This window comes from Zingiber officinale, chromosome 5A (assembly GCF_018446385.1).
Source record: "Zingiber officinale cultivar Zhangliang chromosome 5A, Zo_v1.1, whole genome shotgun sequence".
NCBI classification, from domain to species: domain Eukaryota; kingdom Viridiplantae; phylum Streptophyta; class Magnoliopsida; order Zingiberales; family Zingiberaceae; genus Zingiber; species Zingiber officinale.
The window spans coordinates 9,808,154-9,829,476 of record NC_055994.1 but is presented as its reverse complement, the minus strand read 5'-3'; the positions used below and the strand labels follow the sequence as shown (position 1 = coordinate 9,829,476).

Genomic DNA, 21,323 nt, shown 5'->3' with positions numbered 1-21,323 from the left:
TGATTCGGTGGGGGCGGTCCCGTGCGAATATATAAAGAGAGAGAGAGTGGGAACGTCACGGTGAAGTTCAACGGCTAGTTTCCTTTTAGTCGTTTAAACTTGCCTTCCATTTACAAGAAGACAGCTACAGGCCAAATCAGCTCCAACGGTTGGAATTTGAAATTGTGTACAGAAAAAAAAACGTTCATGAAATATTATCGCATAGACGCGTAAGGGAATACCAAATATAATTATAAATAATTAGAAAGAATTAATTATTTTTAAAATTTAACGTGAATTTGAAAACTAATTTTAATTGAATTATTATAAAACTAGCTAAAATTAGAATAATTATTTTTAAATGTATAGTTAAATTAAAATTAAATACTAGTGATAGAAATTTATTACCTTAGTGAACATCCTCAAACTTTTTCTCGTGATGTGGTTAGACCTACATAGACCAATGCAAATTAAGGGTACCAAAAGTTGTCCCAATATGGCCCTTCTAGTACTTGAGAGATCAAGGAGGAAAATGAAATAATCTCAAATTTAATGATGCTGAAGCGGATCGATCCAACGATGGATGCCAATCCAACCTAATTGTGTGAATATTACATTGGCGAGGTTAGTGAGAGAAGCTCTAACTTCTCTCTAGTATTTCTTGGTGCTTTGATGAGCTTATTGTTTGTGGGTGACCATCATCCATGGCCGATGGTGTTTTTCTTCCTCCTCACCGGTAGGAAGGGAACCTATTGATGTTGTGGGTGTCTCCCATGCACGCACTATGGGGGGCTTTCTTAAAGGAGCTTGGTGGTCTAATCAGCAAGGTAAGTGACACACAACAATCTCCCTTCCATTTTAGTTTCTCCAACAATTTTGCTCTTTTCGATGGTTTCCAAGGTGCTCTCATTGAGCAATTTGGGTGGTGAACTTCTTTCCCAAGGTACAGCTAGATTTTCTCTCAAATGACAAAGAAAAAAAAGAAATGGGAATAGTTCCTCTAGTAAAAAAGGAGCTAGGGAGGTGACAAGTAATGTTGTTGAGGTGGATCAAGAGCCTACATGGCAGAAACTACTGAACAGGTGGACCAACTAAATGATGATGACTTGGAGCATGTTGATGATTTGGACAATGTTGTTGATGAGGCAAGTATGTCACACGAGACAGAGGCTGCCCCTGAGCAACCTCATGGCCATGGAGGAACCTCACCACCACCGGTAGTGGAGGAGGAGCACCGACCAGAGGAAGCACAACCCCTCCTCTGGTGGTTGAGGCACAAACGGACCCCATTGAAGAGGCTGCCAACAATGGGAGACGCTCAAGGCCGCAACAGAACAAGAGCTGGGCAAATCTATTCAAGGACAATTGTAAAACGAAGCTAGCTATGAATCTTGATCAATATGAAGCAAAAGGAGGAAGGATAACTTTTGAATACGATGATATAGATAGTGTGGAGGATGCAATGTGTTTTTGCCTTGTTGGATGGTTCATGGGAAGACACCCCGGAAGAGATGGTGTTCAGATCATCGGTTCGCAATGGAAGACCCCTCACAAATTCTCCATGCACAAGAGTGGATGGGTAGTCTACAAATTTGACAAGAAGGAAGATTGAGAGAAAGTGCTACAAGGGAGTCCTTATTTCGTTTACAGTATTCCAATATTCATGAAGATAATGCCAAAATGCATTCTCTTCGATAAACATGGATGGTTTGTACCGGCTTGGATACAAATTCATGGGCTACCACTAGCTTGTTGGACTCAAAAGGTTCTTAGTGTGATTGTATCTGAAGTAGGGAAACCATTACACACGGACAACTTAACAAGGTCAAGAGAACGCTTGGATTATGCACGCCTCATGGTTGAAGTTCTGGGTTTTGGAGACTGAATTCATGAAGTCCCCATCACTCTCCCTATTGGAGTTCATGTAGATTTGAAGATCTTCTATGAAATGGTTATGGATTTCCGTCAAAGATGCAAGAGAATGAGACATAATTCAGATACTTGCTGTGGAAGAAATGTGTCGACTGGAAAGCAACCCAATAAGACCATGCCAAATAAACAACCTATTCCGATTGCTAATGAAAACATGAGGTCAAGGTCCCAATCTGTTAGGGGCAGGGAAAGGACAAGAATGAGATATCGACATCAAACAAGACAACAATGGCAGCCAACACAACAACCAAATGTCGAAATCTCGGTTGTGCAGAATGCCCTTGCCATCATTCCTGTGGACAACCCCATTCCAGTAGCCATTGAACATCAATTGTGGAGAATAATGTGCCACAAGACCTCATCAAATGCCACAAAATCAGTTTCATCAAGAAGGGCAGCCGAATGTTGAAGTTCCACAAGAGGACGGTGATGTGCAGCTGGCCCAAACAACAAACTAGCCGATCAATTTTGACTTGAGCAGTGCCTCATCCTCTTCGTCTTCAAATCTAGCAGCAAGTGAGATGATTCATACAACATTCGAGGCATACACATCTTCTTACCGTTAGCTACATCCTTAAATGCAAATGGAGAAGTGGTGACTAGCATGCCGACCTCGACAAGTGGTCGAAGACTATGGGTGCAAGCATCCCAAAGGGGTGATAAATGAAAGTGGCTTCTTGGGACATTAGGGGCTTCCACAAACCCCTAAAATATGGAGGAGTGCAACACCTCCTCCAACAAAAAGATATTCAATTTATGTCTTTAATGGAGACAAAGCTCAATGAAGATTTTTTAAGTCCAATATTATAAAGAAGGTTTATAGGTATGGGTTATACACATAACTTTGATTTATCTAACCATGGTTGTTGATGCGGATGTATTGGGGGACTGAGGTGGAATTAAGGAGATAGGAGAGGGCATTTTCGTCATTGGGCAAGTTAGGGCTTTAAGGGGAAGCACTGTTCACCAGTGAGGAGGGGTCTATTTCTGGGTTTGGTCCGCCGCCAAAGGACCTGCTTCCTCTTTCCTCGCCGGCATCGACGTCGATCGCCAGTCACTCTTCTCTTCTCCCTCCTTTTCTCTGGCCTGCACCTCAGCGCCGCCAACAAGAAGAGAAGCCGCCGTCGAGCACAGTGGGTGCTTGGGTTCTCCGCCGTTGCCGAGCAAGGAGGAGGCGGTTCGTGCTGGCTCTACGCCGCCAACAAGAACAAGGGAGGGTCCTTCTTCCTCCCTCCCGTGCTCACCACCGGCAGCCGCCACGCGCACAGCAACCCCCGCCGCCAGCCTCCATGCGCATAGCAGGCCCCCGCTGGCAACCTCCATGCGGACAGCAACCCCCCGCCGGCAGCCTCCACACGCACATCAGCCCCCCGCCGGCAGCCTCCCCGCGCACAACAGCCCCCCGCCGGCAGCCTCCCCGCGCACAGCAGCTCTTCCTCCGGCAGCCTCCACGTGCACAGCAGCTCCTCTGTCGGTAGCTTCCGCGCGCTGTAGCCATCACTTACCGGCAGTACTTGTGCCGACTTTGCCTAGGTTCTGATTTGTGTTGCTGTTGTTGGATCGTAGACGTTCGATAGAGGGGGGGGGGGGTGAATATCGATTAAAAAAAATTATCGAGAATACGCAGCGAAAATAGAAAGCAATGCTAACACAGACCAATCAAGAATAATTTTTTAAAGAATTTTTAAAATAATTTTTTAAAATATTTTAAAATAGTTTTTAAAGAATTTTTAAAAGGATTTTTAAAAGTTTTTAAGATAATTTTTAAAATGAGTTTTAAAAGTTTTTAAAATAATTTTTAAAAGTTTTTAAAATAATTTTAAAAGAATTTTTCAAATGAGTTTTAAAAGTTTTTTAAATAATTTTTAAAAGTTTTTAAAATAATTTTTAAAAGTTTTTAAAATAAATTTTAAAAGAATTTTTAAAATGAGTTTTAAAAGGAGTTTTAAAAGAATTTTTAAAAGGTTAAAATAGTTTTTTTAAAAGAATTTTTAAAATGATTTATAAATTTTTTTTTTAAAAAAATGATTTTTAAAAGTTTTTTTTTAATAATTTTTAAAATGATTTTTAAAAGTTTTTTTAAATAATTTTTAAAAGTTTTTTTAAAAATGATTTTTAAAAAAATAATTTTTAAAATGATTTTTAAAAGTTTTTTTTAATAATTTTTAAAATGATTTTTAAAAGTTTTTAAAATAGTATTTTTAAAGAATTTTTAAAATGTTTTTTAAAAGTTTTTTTAAATAATTTTTAAAATGATTTTTAAAATAAAGTTTTTAAATTAATTTTGAAAATTATGATTTTTTAAAAGTTTTTAAAATGATTTTTAAGTTAAAGTAATTTTTAAAAGTTAATTTTAAAATAAATTTTTAAGATTAAAATAAATTTTTAAATTTCGAGATTTTAATTTTAATTTTAATTTTAATCTTATATTTAAATTTAATTTTAATTTAAAATTTAATTTTGATTCTTAGTTATCTCACGCGATCTAAATTTTCAATCAGGGAATCCTATATTTTTGTGAGGAGCTATGATATTTTTAAGGAAAAATCTCAAGGAAAATTCTTAAGGATAGACACATAAATGATGGGACCCACCATTTCACCTTTTGTGGGTCCCATCATTTATGTGTCTATCCTTAAGAGTTTTCCTTAAGAATATCATTTCTCTTTTGTGAGATGAATTTGATTCAATTATAGAGTTTGGTTTAACTTTGTGTTAGATTCAGGTTCAGTTTTGGGCTCAACAAATAGACATTTTTTGGATAAACTTCTGGGGTATGATGAGTCACCTGGACATCATTAGAGTAACCATGCCTTCGAGGTTTTCCAAATAGTCCTATCCACTGAACTTAATACAAAACATTGGTCTAACTGGTCATGATCCATAAGGGGTAGCTTCGGTTAGTTCCACTTAACCAAATGCACCAGGTCGAAGCCATAACTTCCTAGACATGCATAGACTAAGCTTCCCTAACGTACTATCATCCAAAACTTCACCAGTACCATAGGTCAAGTTAAACTTTGTCCCTTTTTAACTAGTCCTAATTACCCTGCTGGGTAGATTTATTTGGGTTGCCCTTTCGGGTAGGTTAGTTTCGGAGGTGCCAGCTATTCTGGAGCCTACCCCTGGATTATTGACTTTTTATTTTAAGATTTTTGTATAATTAGAGTTGGTTTTAGTTAAGTTTTAATGTTTAATTTGTAATTTAAATTTAAGATTTTAATTTTGAATTGATTAAATTGGTTAAATTATCTTTCTTTAAAAGAGTATATTTAATATTTAAATTTTCTTTCAATTTTAATTTTATTAGGTTAATTGAACTATCTTTCTTTAATAACTTATTTTTAAAGTTTAAGTTTTTATTAATTTTTAGATTTGAATTAATTAAATTGTTTGAATTATATTTCTTTAAAGTTTTATCTTTTAGCCTTTTATTAATTGTTAATTTTAAATTTTCTAGATTATCTTTGTTTAATATGTTATCTTTAACATTCAATTTTAAGTTTGTTAAAGTGTTTGATTTTATCCTTATATTTTCTAGATTATCTTTGTTTAATATGTTATCTTTAACATTCAATTTTATTAAATGATTAATTGAATTTATTAGATTAGTTTTATCTTTGAAATTTATTTATTTATATTAATTATATTATCTTGGTTTTGGATAGCATTTTCTAGATTGATTTTATCTTGATTATTAAATACTTTATTAAGGTAATTATTGTTTTTATCCATTTTCTCTTTTTTAACTTCTAAATTCGAATTTATTTTAATGTTTGACTTATTTATGTCTAGATGCTCACTTAATTTTAAATTTTCTGAATTAATTAAATTCTTTGAATTGATTTGGTCATTGTTCTGTTTGACCAAGTCAAGGTTGATGCCAAATTGATCAGAGTCTTGATTGACTTGATCAGAATCTAGATTATTTTGTGATTTTGAATTTAAATCATTTAGATCTAGATTATCATGCACCATACTTGAAATAATTTCATCTGAATCATCATACTGATTATTTAAACTACTATTAGCAGGGGTATTTTGGTAAACATTACTAACTTTGAGCGCAACCCCTAATTCAGTAGGCTTTTTCATTGGATCTGACTCGAGTTCGAATTCGATTTTTTCTTGATCCTCTAACTCCAACGACTCCTCGTGAAGTTTGATCAACTGGGTTCAAAGCTCATATGCATTCTTGTACTTTTCTAGTCTGCATAAAACATTGTTAGGTAAAACACCACAAATAATTTTACTTACATTTTTGTTCAGTTCCGAGTCCTGAGAAGATTTTCTCTATACTAGCACATTATCGAAATCTAGGCTTCCTAAGAAGCATTCCATTAATCGCTTCCAGTAGTTGAAATCTTGATCGTATGGTGGTGGTTCGTGGGGGTTCCGTCCTTCTTGAAGAGGCATTGGTTTTGCACACAAGGAAACAGAGAAAAAGTCCCAAGACTTGGTCTTGGATTAGCAGTGTTGGAGGAAAAATATAGTATTTCACTATTTTCAAAAAAAAAAAATATTAATAAAAAAATATTATTTTAAAATTTTGAAAATGTAATATTTTGTCAATACTAAGCAATGGTGAAGAGATGGCGATGTATTTTTCAAAAACAGTTTTAGAGGGAAAAAAATGAAAGACGTAAGATTTTATTTTAAAGACACACAATATCAAATTTTCTTTTAAAAAGAACGCCCCTTGCTCGATTGGTGGTTGCCCCAATTCAGAGGAATACCTGCTCTAATACCACTTGTTGGATCGTAGACGTTCGATAGAGGGGGGGTGAATATCGATTAAAAAATATTATCGAGAATACGCAGCGGAAATATAAAGCAATGCTAACACATACCAATTTTACTTGGTTCGGAGCCTTTATCGACTCCTACTTCAAGGCCCGCACTCGTTGAGTGCTTTCGTTGAGCAACCACTAATAGTTTGTAAATAGAATTACAATATCAAGTACAAGAACTATTAAAAGATAATACCGACAACAATAAGAAAGAACACTTGAATCGCAGGTCGTTGGAAGAGCTTCGCAGCGTCGCAGGAGCACCAGAGATTGAATTCAGAGTTGTTGTTAAAGCTCCACCCCTGACCCTTCTTTTATATGAGACTCGGGGCGCCCCGAATCCCTTATGGGCGCCCTGGTGTGACGTGGCAGGCCCAACCAGCGAGCTCCACGTGTATACGTCGCGAAATGGATAATATTTACCTCCGGGCGCTCGGACCTTCGGGCGCTCGGACCTCCGGGTGCTCGGACCTCCTTTCTCCAGAAAATCCTTCTCCTGCAAGACAAGGTTAGTTCGAGGTAAATATATAATGTGTAACCTGCAAAACAAAGTGTTAACACAATTTATAAGTTCAACAAAAAGAGTATGACTTAGATTCCGTCTTCCCGAGACCGGAATCTAGTCACGATCTCGACTTAGATATCCGAAATGGATCTAAGCCGGATTGACGCCTAATGTTCCCTTCCCGGGAACACGTCCTCACAGTCACTCCCTTCCAGTGACTTACCTTTACTCACATGCCAGACATCCGATCATCCCTTCAACCCGTCTGGACTTCTCGTTAGCTATCCGGTCAGCCCTTCGACCTAGCTGGACTTCGTGCCAAGCGTCCGGTCAGCCCGTCGACCCGCTTGGACTTCGTGCCAAATGTCCGGTTAGCCCGTCGACCCATTTGGACTTCGTGCCAAGCGTCCGGTCAGCCCGTCGACCCTCTTGGACTTCGCCTGCACACTTGGTCAGAGTGTTAGATAACGACAAACCTAACTTAACTTAATTTGTCATTCATCAAAACCTGAGTTAGACCGTTAGTGCTAACCGCACCAACAGTTGTGGTATGCCGACCTATGTGTCGATCCAATCTGTGTGTCATGTTCCGGCCTTTATGTTGTCATTGTGTTCTGGCCTACGCGCCGTTGTCACATTCCGGCCTGCGAGCCGATGTCATACGCCGGTCGTGTCGAGGTTGTATTCCGATTGTGTTCCACCTTTCAGATCCATGCTGTATTCATCTTCGGGTCGTCACCTCCGGACACAGCTCCTCTTCGGTTGGTTCAGAGGCATCCACCCTTCCGGGTTACGACGACTCGATCAGCTTCATGACCAGCTCACTGCTCCACCCGAGGGCGCCCCCAGGGGCAGGGTACGTCACCGTACTCGTCTTGTATTTAGTTAGTCATGCTATAATTACTCAGTTGCTTATATATTCGTGGGACCCACCCCGAGCATCGGGGTGCCAGAGACCGGGGCGACCCGGTTGCTGGTTGCAGGTAGTGTTGACCCGAGGATATTGGACGACTTGGTCAACACGGAGGACAAACTCACTATCAGAGTCATGGAGATGTGGTCAACATTCCAGACACGTCACACCGGCAGGTCCGTCTTCTCAGCTTCCCGACAGGATCAAATTGGCTCCGTCTGTGGGAACACACTTGATCTGGAACGTGAAGATGGACGACGCCAGAAACTTCTCCCACACTAATGACCTTGGGGGGTTTCGGAGAGCATAACATATTCGCCTCACTCCACGGGTATTCGGGAGTCGAGGAATTGAATCAGATCTTCTTCTGGTCGGCAGGTCAATTTTTCTGTTATATTCTCTCTTTCAGTTATATTATCCGAGTCATGAGCTCGATGTCGAAGACCCCTTGCCGATCGGCTGGGCGTATATTATCCGAGCCACGGGCTCGAGGTCGAAGACCTTAGGCCGATCGGCCGGGCGCATATTATCCAAGCCACGGGCTCGAGGTCGAAGACCCCGGGCCGATCGATTATCCGAGCCGCGGGCTCGATGTCGAAGACCCCGTGCCGATCGGCCGGACGTATATTATCCGAGCCACGGGCTTGATGTCGAAGACCCCGTGCCGATCGACCGGACGTATATTATTGAGCCACGGGCTCGAGGCCGAAGACCCCATGCCGATTGACTGGGCGTATATTATCCGAGCCACGGGCTCGAGGTCTAAGACCCCGTGCCGATCGGCCAGGCGTATATTATCTGAGCCACGGGCTCGATGTCGAAGACCCCGTGCCGATTGGTCGGGCGTATATTATCCGAGCCACGGGCTCGATGTGGAAGACTCCGTGCCGATCGGCCGGACGTATATTATCCGAGCCACGGGCTCGAGGTCGAAGACCCCGTGTTGATCGGTCGGGCGTATATTATCCGAGCCATGGGCTCGAGGTCGAAGATCCCGTGCCGATCGGCAGGGCGTATATTATCTGAGCCATGGGCTTGATGTCGAAGACCTTGTGCCGATCGGCAGGGCGTATATTATCCGAATCACGGGCTCGAGATCGAAGACCCCGTGTCAATCGGCCGGGTTTGAGTTATGCTAGAAGACGGTCGAGCGACGACCTTAAACCCTCGCGTCATCGACAGTTGAGCGGTGACCTTAAACCCTCGCGTCATTGGCGGTCGAGCGGTGACCTTAAACCCGCGCGTCATCGGCGGTCGAGCAGCGACCTTAAATCCTCGCGTCATCGACGGTCGAGCGGCGACCTTAAACCCTCGTGTCATTTGCGACCAGCTTATCAGAACATCAGATGTTACATCTCCCTCGATCGGGGTCAAGTGATCGTCACTGTTCTCGGGCCAGCTTTAGGTATTTTACCTCCCCCGTTCGGGGTCGAGCTATCTCCGAGGGTCGCGGACTAGAGTATCTCCACTGGTTTCGGACCAGAATGGCTCATAGGCTCTACGCTCGTTCGACTCACGACTTTTGTTTCTGTGCGCATTCGATTTCGCGTGCGGGGCGTCCGCTCTGCTCGCGACTTTCGCACCTATACACCTTCGACTCATGGGCTACACCCCAGTTCAGTTCACGTGTGATGCGCTCGTTCGGCTCACAACTCTCATTTCTGCGCACTCGATTTCACGGGCTATGCTTCCGCTCAGTTTTCGGGCTCTACTCCTGCCCACCTCTGCTTCGCCTCTCGCTCGGTATTTGTCTAGGCGCTCACTCGGCGTTCGCCCGATAGTTTGCTTGGCAGTCGATCGACCTTATTTTTCATCTCGCGGTCGACACTTTATCGCCCGGTCGTATTTTACGACAATCCGATCGGCATTTTATGATTGTCCTGTTAGCACTCTCCTGGATGCTCTTTTAGTACTCTCGTAGTCGTCCGACCGACACTGCTCAACCGTCCGTTCGACCATACACTTAGATTACTCGGTCGAACGCTCGACATTCTCTCGATGGTCTGGTCAGCATCTTATAGTCGACTGGTCGATATTTTCTCAATCACCAATATGACATCGCCCGCTCGGTCGTCAGGTCGGCATTTTATGGTCATCATGTCCGACATTTCCTGATCACACTTCACAGCCATCCACCCAACATTTTTTGGGGGTTCGTCCTTCCGATCGCCCGGTTGGCATCTTCGTGGTCGCGCGTTCGGCATCGCTCGCCTACTTGTTATCCCGCGTGTCGCTCGGTACTACTCGTTCGTTCGTACGCTTGGTGCCATTACCATTTCACACGATACCGTTACTACAGCAACCGCTCGAGTATCATTATACGATGGGTTCAATGATTTGACTCGATTATTGGGAGTGATTCAGCTTTGCGATAGACTGTCCAGTCAGTCGGACTCGCGCCTCCTTTGACTAGACTTGAAGGGGAGGTTTGTGATGTGGATGTATTGGGGGACTGAGGTGGAATTAAGGAGATAGGAGAGGGCATTTTCGTCATTGGGCAAGTTAGGGCTTTAAGAGGAAGCACTGTTCACCAGTGAGGAGGGGTCCGTTTTTGGGTTTGGTCAGTCGCCAAAGGACTTGCTTCCTCTTTCCTCGCCGGCATCGACGTCGATCACCTGTCACTCTTCTCTTCTCCCTCCTTTCCTTCGGCCTGCACCTCAGCACCGCCAACAAGAAGAGAAGCCGCCGCCGAGCACAGTGGGTGCTTGGGTTCTCCGCCGCCGCCGAGCAAGGAGGAGGCGGTTCATGCTTTGGCTCTATGCCACCAACAAGAACAAGGGAGGGTCCTTCTTCCTCCCTCCCGTGCTCACCGCCGGCAGCCGCCATGCGCACAGCAGCCCTCGCCGGCAGCCTCTACGCGCATAGCAGCCCCCCGTCGGCAGCCTCCACACGCACAGCAGCCCCCCGCCGGCAGCCTCCCCGCGCACAACAACCCCCCAGCCTCCCCGCACACAGCAGCTCTTCCTCCGGCAGCCTCCCCGCGCACAGCAACTCTTCCTCCGGCAGCCTCCACGCGCACAGCAGCTCCTCCGTCGGCAGCTTCCGCGCGCTACAACCATCACTTACCGACAGTCCTTGTGCCGACTTTGCCTAGGTTCCGATTTGTGTTGCTTTGGTATGCCGATCCATGTGTCGATCCAATCTATGTGTCGTGTTTTGGCCTTTATGTTGTCACTGTGTTCCGGCCTACGCGCCGTTGTCACATTCCGGCCTGCGAGCCGATGTCATACGCTGGTCGTGTCGTCGTTGTATTCCGATTGTGTGCCACCTTTCAGATCCATGCTGTATTCGGCTCCGCGTCGTCACCTCCGGACCCAGCTCCTCTTTGGTCGGTTCAGAGGCATCCACCCTTCCGGGTTACGACGACTCGATCAGCTTCACGACCAGCTCACTGCTCCACCCGAGGGCGCCCCCCGGGGGCAGGGTACATCACCGTACTCGTCTTGTATTTAGTTAGTCATGCTATCATTACTCAGCTGCTTATATATTCGTGGGATCCGTCTCGAGCATCGGGGTGCCAGAGACCGGGGCGACCCGGTCGCTGGTTGTAGATAGTGTTGACCAAAGGACATTGGATGACTTGGTCAACAAGGAGGACATCTCACTATCAGAGTCATGAAGATGCGATCAACTTTACCTCCCAAATCAATTTTTATACATATATGTCTATTTCCGTGAATATTACGTTAGCGTGAGCTAATATGTGTGATGAGATGAAGCAAATGTTGGGAGGAGGTCTAGTCTAACCTAATCTCTCTAAGTTGGATGGCTTGGTCCGCCTCGTACACGAGTGATCAAACATTAAGGGGCGTTGGAGTGTTCACACAAGTGCGCAAACATTAGCATTAGAGTGACCTCTTAATCCTCAAAAGGGCATTATTTAATGCAGGTAGTTAATAATAATAGAGAAGCCCCTTCAAGATAAATATTGACAACATATATTGCCATACCAACATACCTTAGTATTCATAACTATAACCGTAGGTTCAAAAAATATCTATAAAGATTATGCTAACATCTTCTATGGAAAGTAGAAAATATTTAACCGTTTTAGTCATTAATCAAATTAATCATAATGACCACCATAAATATTAACTACTCAATTATTATTAATTAGTTATCGTCTTCACTAATCCAGCTTGAGAAGTTAGTCCTTGAATTGGAAACTATCAGCAGCAAGAAGTCGCATAGACATTTTAAATTTTTTTTTTTGGTATTTAGTTTAGTATAGAAATTAATTACAATATCGGTAAAAAAAAGTGAATGTTTTTCTATTTACTATTTTTAATATAAAATCAACGAACGGTATATAGTAGAGGGCCTAGAGGCCAATAAAATGCTTGCACCCGCATAAAACTCGCGAACAGTCGCGTCTATTTGCAACCCGCAACGTCATCAAGCACGAAATTAGTGGCGACAAATCGGACGTCCGCATATTGAATGCTGCAACTCTCTCTCTCTCTCTCCCTCTATTTAACCCGATTGCACTCCCTCTTATCCAAACGCAGCGACGCAGCAGAGATCGATAAATCAAACCTCGCATTTCCTTTCTTCCATTGCGATATCCAGCAACGCTTCTCCTCTCCTCCCATCGACCGATCCTCTCCCCGGCCCCTTCCGACTTTGATCGATCGGAAGGATGCAAGGAGAGCGGATGGAAGGAGAGGAGAAGCCGCGGCGGTTCATCTCGTCGGAGGAGCTCCGCGCCCACAACAAGCGCACCGATATGTGGATCGCCATCCAGGGCAAGGTCTATGACGCCACCGCTTGGTCCGCCATCCATCCCGGCGGTGACCTCCCGATCCTCACCGTCGCCGGCCAGGACGTCACCGACGCCTTCGTCGCCTACCACCCCGGCTCCGTCTGGGCCCTCCTCGCCAACAACCCCTCCCTCCCCCTCGTCGGCCATCTCTCCGACTACCGCGTGTCCGAGGTCTCCAAGGACTACCGCCGCCTTGTCGCCGAGTTCTCCCGTCTCGGCCTCTTCGACAAGAGGGGCTATGGCATCCACATCGTGCTCTCCGCGATGCTGCTCATGTTCGCCGCGGTTCTATACGGCGTCCTCCGCTCGCCCAGCGTGTGGATCCACATCGGGTGCGCGGCCGTGATGGGCGTCCTCTGGATCCAATCGGGGTTTCTAGGGCACGATTCGGGGCACTACAGAGTGACGAGGAGCGCACGATCGACCAGGGCGATCCAGGTGCTGACCGGGAACTGCCTAGCGGGGATCAGCATTGCGTGGTGGAAGCGCAACCACAATGCGCACCACTTGGCGTGCAACAGCCTCGACTTCGATCCGGACTTGCAGCACATCCCGTTCTTCGCCGTCTCCGCCGAGATCTTCCGCAGCCTCACCTCCGCCTTCTACGAGCGCAAGATGACCTTCGACGCGGTGTGTCGGGCGCTCGTCAGCTACCAGCACTGGACCTTCTACCCGGTCATGTGCCTCGCGCGCATCAACCTCTTCGCCCAATCTCTGCTGCTCCTCTGCTCCAATAAGCGCGTGCCGGGGCGATTCCTAGAGGTGAACGAATTCTTCACTGCTTCAGTATCTTCTAATTAATTCGATTTCGATTGAAAATCAACAACATCCGGATCGAATCGGGCTGCAGATTTTGGGGGTGTCGGTGTTCTGGATCTGGTTCCCTTTGCTGGTGTCGTGCTTGCCGAGCTGGTGGGAGCGCGGCCTGTTCGTGCTGGTGAGCTTCGCGGTGACGGGGATCCAGCACGTACAGTTCTGCCTCAACCATTTCTCCTCCAGCGTCTACATCGGGCCACCGCGGGCCAACGACTGGTTCCAGAAGCAGACGATGGGGACGCTGGACATCTCGTGCGCCCCCTGGATGGACTGGTTCCACGGAGGCCTGCAGTTCCAGGTGGAGCACCACCTGTTCCCACGGCTCCCGCGTGGGCAACTCCGGCGGGTGGCGCCGTTCGTCCAGGAGCTCTGCCTCAAGCACGGCCTGCCCTACGATGTTTTCTCCTTCTGGGAGGCCAACGTCAGGACCATCGCGACGCTGAGGGAAGCGGCGCTGCAGGCCCGTGACAAAGCCCAACCGGTGCCCAAGAACTTGGTCTGGGAGGCCGTCAACACACATGGATGAGATCGATTAATTTTCGGGGATTGGAGATAGAATTAAGTTACTGGATAGTCTCTCTACTTTCAAATTTTTCCCGCTGCTGGATACTTTTTACAATATTGCTTAAGTATTTAAATTCAGAATACTAAAATTAAATCTGAAATTTAATCGACAAACTTCAATCCGTTGGGAACAAGTTGCTATAGATATTCCGGACTATGAACGTGTTTACTCAAACTAGTATGTTTTTTTATACAGGAATATGTTTATTTTATGAAATTCTACTGCATACTTGAGACTTACTCCTTGATTCTGGATTGCTATAAAGATACGATAAAAAATTTCTACTAAAATCAATATTAAATGAAACTACACTGCAAGTCTATCTATATCTGCATCGTATAACAGAAAGCATATATACAGCTCAAATAACAGAAACCATTACTCATTACTCATCATATACCTTCATTTTGTTATCACCGTTCTCTCGAATTTTTTTTTTTTTTTTTTTTTGACGTAGGTGGAAATTCATTTCATCTCTATCAAGTCACCTAGAATATCATCATCATGCTATATTGGAGCAATTACGAGTCATGCTAGTAGATTATCTAATTGGAGGTTAAATACACTACACTTTTAGCGGCGCACAACACGGTCAACGTCGCAAAATATGACCTTTTGGCGCTTAGAGCATTTCATGTCGCTAAATGATAGAACATTAGAGGAAATTTTCCTAGATTTATTTTGTATCATTTAGCTACATGTTAGATAATACGCGTCGTCAAAAGAAGATCTTCGGCGATGCGTACATCACTCCATGTCGCTAAAAGGTAGTGCAAATCCTCTCCTAATTTGGATCATTTGGTGACACAACACAGAAAACACGTCGCCAAATGTGACACTTTGACGACGCATTTTACACTCAACATCACTAATAGTAGTGGGAATTTTTTCCATCTCAAATTGTGATTATTTGATGTGACACTTTGACGACGCATTTTACACTCAACATCACTAATAGTAGTGGGAATTTTTTCCATCTCAAATTGTGATTATTTGATGACATAGAGACATTAAACGCCACTAAAATAAAATTCGGAAATAAAAAATTTTCCGATATGTGAAAAGTCCTCGCTCCAATCCTATTTATGAATAGCCCTGACCCAACTTATTATGGTGAGGTCGCGAGGTAAAAACTCACTCGCAGTTAGTTTTGACCTTGTCCAATAACTCATTGTAAAAATAAGGAATTCGAACACCGATTTGTTTAAACAAAATTAAAAATTATTTTTAATTTTAATAAATTATATATGAATTTATTTAAAACTAGCTATTTTTTTTTTAAAAAATTATAAATCAAAATAAATACCATTTTAAAACAAATCTTATACAAAATTAAAATTAGAAAGAAATTTAATAAATAATTTTTATTTTATTTTAATAAATTAAAATCCTCTTCTCGTAAAACCGTTTGTGTATTCTTTTTTTTAATATATAACTTAAAATAAATACCATTTAAAAATAAATTAGAAATAAATATTAGTATAATTTTCTCTAGGTCAAGATTGACTAGGTTGACTAAGCTTGAGTTGGCTAAAGTTTGAATCTTGATATTTGAGTTTTGATGTTTACAATATATGAAGATTACGGGTACAATTGCCCATATGAAGATTGATGGTCAAAATTTGACCAGAAGTTAAGTAGGTCAAGGTTGACCGAATAGCTGACTGGAAAGTCCTAACTGGATGTTAGGTAAGGACAAGTCTAACGCGAAGGTTGGCAGAAGATGAAAATCTAAGTGGATTAGTGTTGATCGGACACTTGATATGGAAAGTCCCAGTGAGTGAAGTCGGGTAGTGAGAAAGTCCTGGTGAGTGAAGTCAGATAGTGAGAAAGTCCTGGTGAGTGAAATCAGACAGTTTGAAAAATCCTAGTGAGTGAAGTTTGATGAGAGATCCTAGTGAGTGAAGCTAGATAGTGAGAAAGTCTTAGTGAGTGAAACCAGACAGTTTGGAAAATCCTAGTGAATGAAGCTTGAGGATGAGAAATCCTGGTGAGTGAAGCCAGGTGGGAAAAGTCCTAGTGAGTAAAGTTAGGTGAAAACCCTAGTGAGTGAAGCTAGGTAGAAGGAGAAATCCTGGTGAGTGAAGTCAGGTGAAAGTCCTAGTGAGTGAAGCTAGACAGATGGAAGTCCTGGTGAGTAAAATCAGACAGTTGGAAAAGCCCTACTGAGTGAAACTAGGTAGAAGGAGAAATTTTAATGAGTAAAGCTAGGTGAAAGTCCTAGTGAGTGAAGCTAAGCAGATGAAAGTCCTAGTGAGTGAACTAGGCAGATGAAAGTTCTGGTGAGTGAAGCTAGGTAGTTGGAAAAGTCTTAGTAAGTGAAACTACGAAGTGAGAAAATCTTGGTAAGTGAAGTTAGGTGAAATTTCCTAGTGAGTGAAGCTAAGCAGAAAAAGTCCTGATGAGTGAAACTAGACATGTAGAAATCCAGGTGGGTCAAGGTTGACCAAACACTTGGTATTTGGAATCCAAGTGGGTCATGGAGGATCAGACACTTGACACGAGATGGTAAATCCAATTAGGTCAAGGTTGACATGACACTAGGCACGAGGAGAAAAGTCCAAGATGGTCAAATAATTGACCAGACACTTAGTGACAAAGGCCTAGCAGGTCAAGGTTGACTAGATGCTAGGCATGAGAGAATCTCAACAGGTCACGATTGACTGGATGTTAGGATTGGTAACCCTAGATTTAAGTTAAGTAAGTTTAGGTTGGTTAATCGATCAAGTGATCAATTAAGCCAGAGCCCAATCGATCCACTGATCTATTGACATGAGGAGCTCAATCGATCAAGTGATCTATTGAGAGAAATTCGCGTGAGCACAGAAGGCTTCCTGATCGATTGGGCTACTCCAATCGATTAGTCGATCAATTGGAGATGAATTTCTCGTAATGACACGAGGAAACTATAATCAATTGGTCAATCGATTCTGGGATCTTCTGTGAGAGCATAGAAGGTTTCTGTATCGATTATCCCATCGATCCAACTGCTCCCAATCGATTAGCCGATCGATTAGGAGATGATCATTGTGCAAGTTGTGAGTTTTAGACGGTTGGAATTGTATAAATTTGACGTGGCAATCAATTGGAAGCAGGCCCAATCGATTGGGAACTCTAACAGCGCAGAGATAAAGCCATTGGTGAGTTCAAACACAACATCTCTTCTCTGCAACTACTCACCGAGCTTACAGATCTTCACGACCATTTCTTGGAAGCTTAGGATTGAAGTATTGCTACACTTTCAAGCTTACAAAAAGCATTCACAAGCAACAAGAGATCAAGCAAGAGGTTTTGAGTTGTATTCTTACATTTACTTCTTGTTTAGAGTTGTATTCTTGTTCTTGTGTTGTATGAGGTTTCTCCACCTTTGGATTGTTTTGAGAAGGAGTGTATTTCTTAGTGGATAGTGTGCTCTTGTGTAGATCCTTGGATTAGTCACACTTCTTGAGGTGTTTACCAAGTAAGTTCTTGTGTTAGCATTGGTGGAGTTCACTTCGAGTTTTTCGTTGCAAATCATCTTTAACGAAGCGAGACGAGCTATTCAACCCCTCTTTAGCTCCGGAGTGTCCCAACAAGAAATTATTAAATAATTCTTATTTTATTTTAATAAATTAAAACCCTATTCTCTTGAAACCTGGTTTTAATTTGTTCGTTCGTGTATTCTCGCTGTCGTTGATTTCTTCTCTCCCATACATCTTGCTCGCTGAAGATCTCCTGCTCTCTCTCAATAGGTAATCCTTAGCTTATTCTTCTTCCTTATATTGTCACGTTGCATGCCCTTATTGTTGGCTGCAAACGCGCCCAACAAGTGGCCTCTTTGGCAGCGTGCAACCAAATCGCAACAACCTGTTGTCGTCTCCTTGGCCGCAGATGCATGCGATTAGTGGCCTCTTTGGCGGTGCGTGACATACTGTCGCCTCCTTGGCCACAACCCCTACTAGCGTTCGTTTTCCAATCTCACTGATATATATGGTGGTTTTTGCAATTATCAGCCTCGCTTAATCTCGCATATTGATTTTTCTACTAAATTAATCCACAAAAATAGAAACATGAATGCATTTTGTGCAGTGCGATTGTTCATGTAACATCAATTATACTTTATCATTTGATCCATGTTCGACAAATTAATGATATATTTAAGTAGGCATTTAAGAAACAACTAAGAAACTAGTTTAAAATTAGTTAACTAAATCTATGTCATGCCATCATACTCACTCTCTTTTTTCACTTGACAATTTGTGTTTTAAGTTGGATGATATTTATGGTCGATGAGGAGGCACTGGAAGCAACTTGGGAGATTGGGAAATAAATATGTACCAAAGAGGAAGTCGTACAAGGGAGTAAGCCAAGATGATTCGAATTTTCTTTATAATTATTTTGGCACAAAAAATAAATGGTTAGTAATAATTAAATTAGTTGATAAATATTTTTTTTTATTGTTACTTACATTAATATTATTCTCTTTTTATAGGAAATATTTAAAAAGAATACTAATAATCAGTTTAATAGGCCATTTGAAGGCGCCTATGGATCGAAGACTTTGGTTCAACATTATCACAAAGCGATAAGTTTTATTTGAAAATAAAATTTCTTATCACAATTTATATGATAATAAATTATTTCATTTTTTAAGGCTAATCCTATAATGAGAGAGCTTCCGAATGTCATCGATACCTTCAAAAAATTCTTTCACAATGGAGGATAATGGAAGAATGATTGGGCTGCACCAAAACATATAAGTATCTTTTACTATTTTATTAAGGGTGAGCATTGAAAACATTTAAGCATCTTTTTTACCCTTCTATTTGTTATGATGCATTCCAAGCTATTCCTGCTCTATTGGCTATTGGCTATTGGCTATTGGCTATTGGCAGATGCCAATATACGTTGTTCTATTTTTGTTCCTAACACTTCCTATTTATTATTTCATACATAAACACTATCACTTTATACATAAATGAAAAATGAAAATGATCAATTTTTATAATGTATAAATAGTTGCCACTCCTAGTCCATTAACTATCAATTTTGCTTTTGTACACCATTAATTACTATTGCATATGCTATTCAGTTCTATGCTTTGTCAATGTCCTTATGTATATATATCTTGTAATGTGTATTTATACACCTTGAGAGTCTCTTCACCAAAATGAGAAGCTTATTGTGTATTAGATGTATATGCACTTTGAATTGCATTTATTATGATACATTATGCTGATACATTTCTAAATTCAGGATACTAAATGCTTATTCTAAAGTACCTTTAAAGACTAACGTGACTTCTAAAGAGTATTTTGTTAACATAGAATTGGCTAAGACTCTATGTACCTAATTATGTAATAGGTGTTTGAATGTTTCTATTGTTTGCATGTTTCTTAATGTTTGTTTTAAGAATTCTGATTAATGAATATACATAATACTTGCTAGTTGATCCGATTATATTTTGATTGTGTTGTCTGCATATATAGTTGATGCTAACTTTACATAATTTCTTCTGCTTCATTGAATTAATGTAAAATGAAATAGCATATGGTTATTTATTTGTATATTTGGTGATTAATTTATATATAATTTTTTACATATTGTTGATGTATTTATTCATAAAAATTAAATTCATTAATCCATTATTTTGCATACTAATATTTTTTTAGGTTGACATGGTAGATTTTCGATTGACTCAATCAGAAAGTGAAGTGTTCACCTCTATTATTTATAATGTGCGTCAACTATAGAATGACGATATCATGACTCAAGTTTTAGGTTCAAGGTTTTGTTACGTGAAGGGTTTAGGCCTATTACCTAAACTATATGTAGTGGGTGGTTCTAAAGCCACAAACATCAATTCAAAAGTATCATGATGATTGCAAAAATTTACAACTATGCAAAAAATGATCGATGAATAAAATCAAACTATATGTGAGTAGCATCAAAAATTTGAAACATTATTGCACTAACTTCAACATGCCATTCCTGGCTTCTCATGTAGCCTCCACCAACATGCTCTTCAATTCAATCTACTCCACCACCTCTCCTGATTCCATCATCGACTATGTAGTTTTGTTGTTTTGCAATATTATATAATGTATATTTCACTATTTATGTTCTTTTGGACAATATTTGACTAGTTGTGTTCATATTTTAAAAGTATTTGACTAATTAATAGTAAATTATAATTTTATGATGTATTATAGACATATTATAAAGTTGTCACTGAATGAGCAATATATTTTATAATGCATAGAATGCGTAGCCAAATAATTAAAGAAAAAATGTAGCAAAAATATATTTCGTGACATATTTCGTGCGTCGCTACATGTTAGAACCTTTTGGTGACATGTAAAGAAAATATCCCTAATATTAGCATTGCAAAATGATATCACCTTTGGCGACATCATTTTGTGATGCATAAAAAAAATGCATCACCAATACTTGTGTCGCGACATGTTGTAACCTTTAGTGACGCGTGCCTTAATCCGTTGCCAAAGATCATATTGACATTTGTATACAAACCAATTGCGATGTACGCCGGTGAGGTGTGTTTCTGTTGCAAAATGTTCTGCAATGCGTTTTACGTACATATGACGATGCTAAAATTATCATAAAATGTAAAATTTCTTATAGTATAAGGGCCGAATAATTGCTACAGTTCGACAAATTGAAAGAATTTAGAGTTGAAAGTACAAGGGCCAGAGGAAACTAAAAGAAATAGCAAAAAAATAACCAACAGCATAAACAGATGTCAATGGCGAATACAATGCTCTTATTTAGGTATGGTAAATTATCATAAACAAACATGTCTTATATTTGGAAATTTTGATTAATGTTGGCAACATGAATCAAAATTTCCAAATATTTTTGATTCATGTTGCCTAAGATGTAAATCGAAGTAGTGTAGCATGAAAGGCACTAAATCCAGACTAAACCTGAAGCCTTCCTTCGTATGAGATTAATGTACCACCTTTAACAGCAGCCAACGTCTTAGGAGTCACCTGATCACGTCTTAGGAGTCACCTGATCACTACCCAGTATAAGTGTTAATACCTATCCTATGGTAAAAGTGA

At 41.4% G+C, this 21,323-nt stretch overlaps 1 protein-coding gene across 1 annotated transcript; it reads left to right on the top strand.

Moving 5' to 3' along the window:
• Positions 1-12,629: 12,629 nt before the first annotated feature.
• LOC121982615 (delta(8)-fatty-acid desaturase 2-like) lies at positions 12,630-14,294 on the top strand. The gene is made up of 2 exons (XM_042535754.1): positions 12,630-13,643; positions 13,732-14,294. The coding sequence occupies exons 1-2, from the start codon at positions 12,759-12,761 to the stop codon at positions 14,221-14,223; spliced, it is 1,377 nt and encodes a 458-aa protein (XP_042391688.1). The 5' UTR covers positions 12,630-12,758; the 3' UTR covers positions 14,224-14,294.
• Positions 14,295-21,323: the final 7,029 nt, after the last annotated feature.

What these genes read in the sequence shown, in the direction of transcription:
- LOC121982615 (XM_042535754.1), top strand. Translation starts at nt 12,759, where the DNA reads ATGCAAGGAGAGCGGATGGAAGGAGAGGAGAAGCCGCGGCGGTTCATC. An exon ending in TGCCGGGGCGATTCCTAGAG is followed by an intron (nt 13,644 to 13,731) that starts GTGAACGAATTC and finishes ATCGGGCTGCAG; the next exon opens with ATTTTGGGGGTGTCGGTGTT.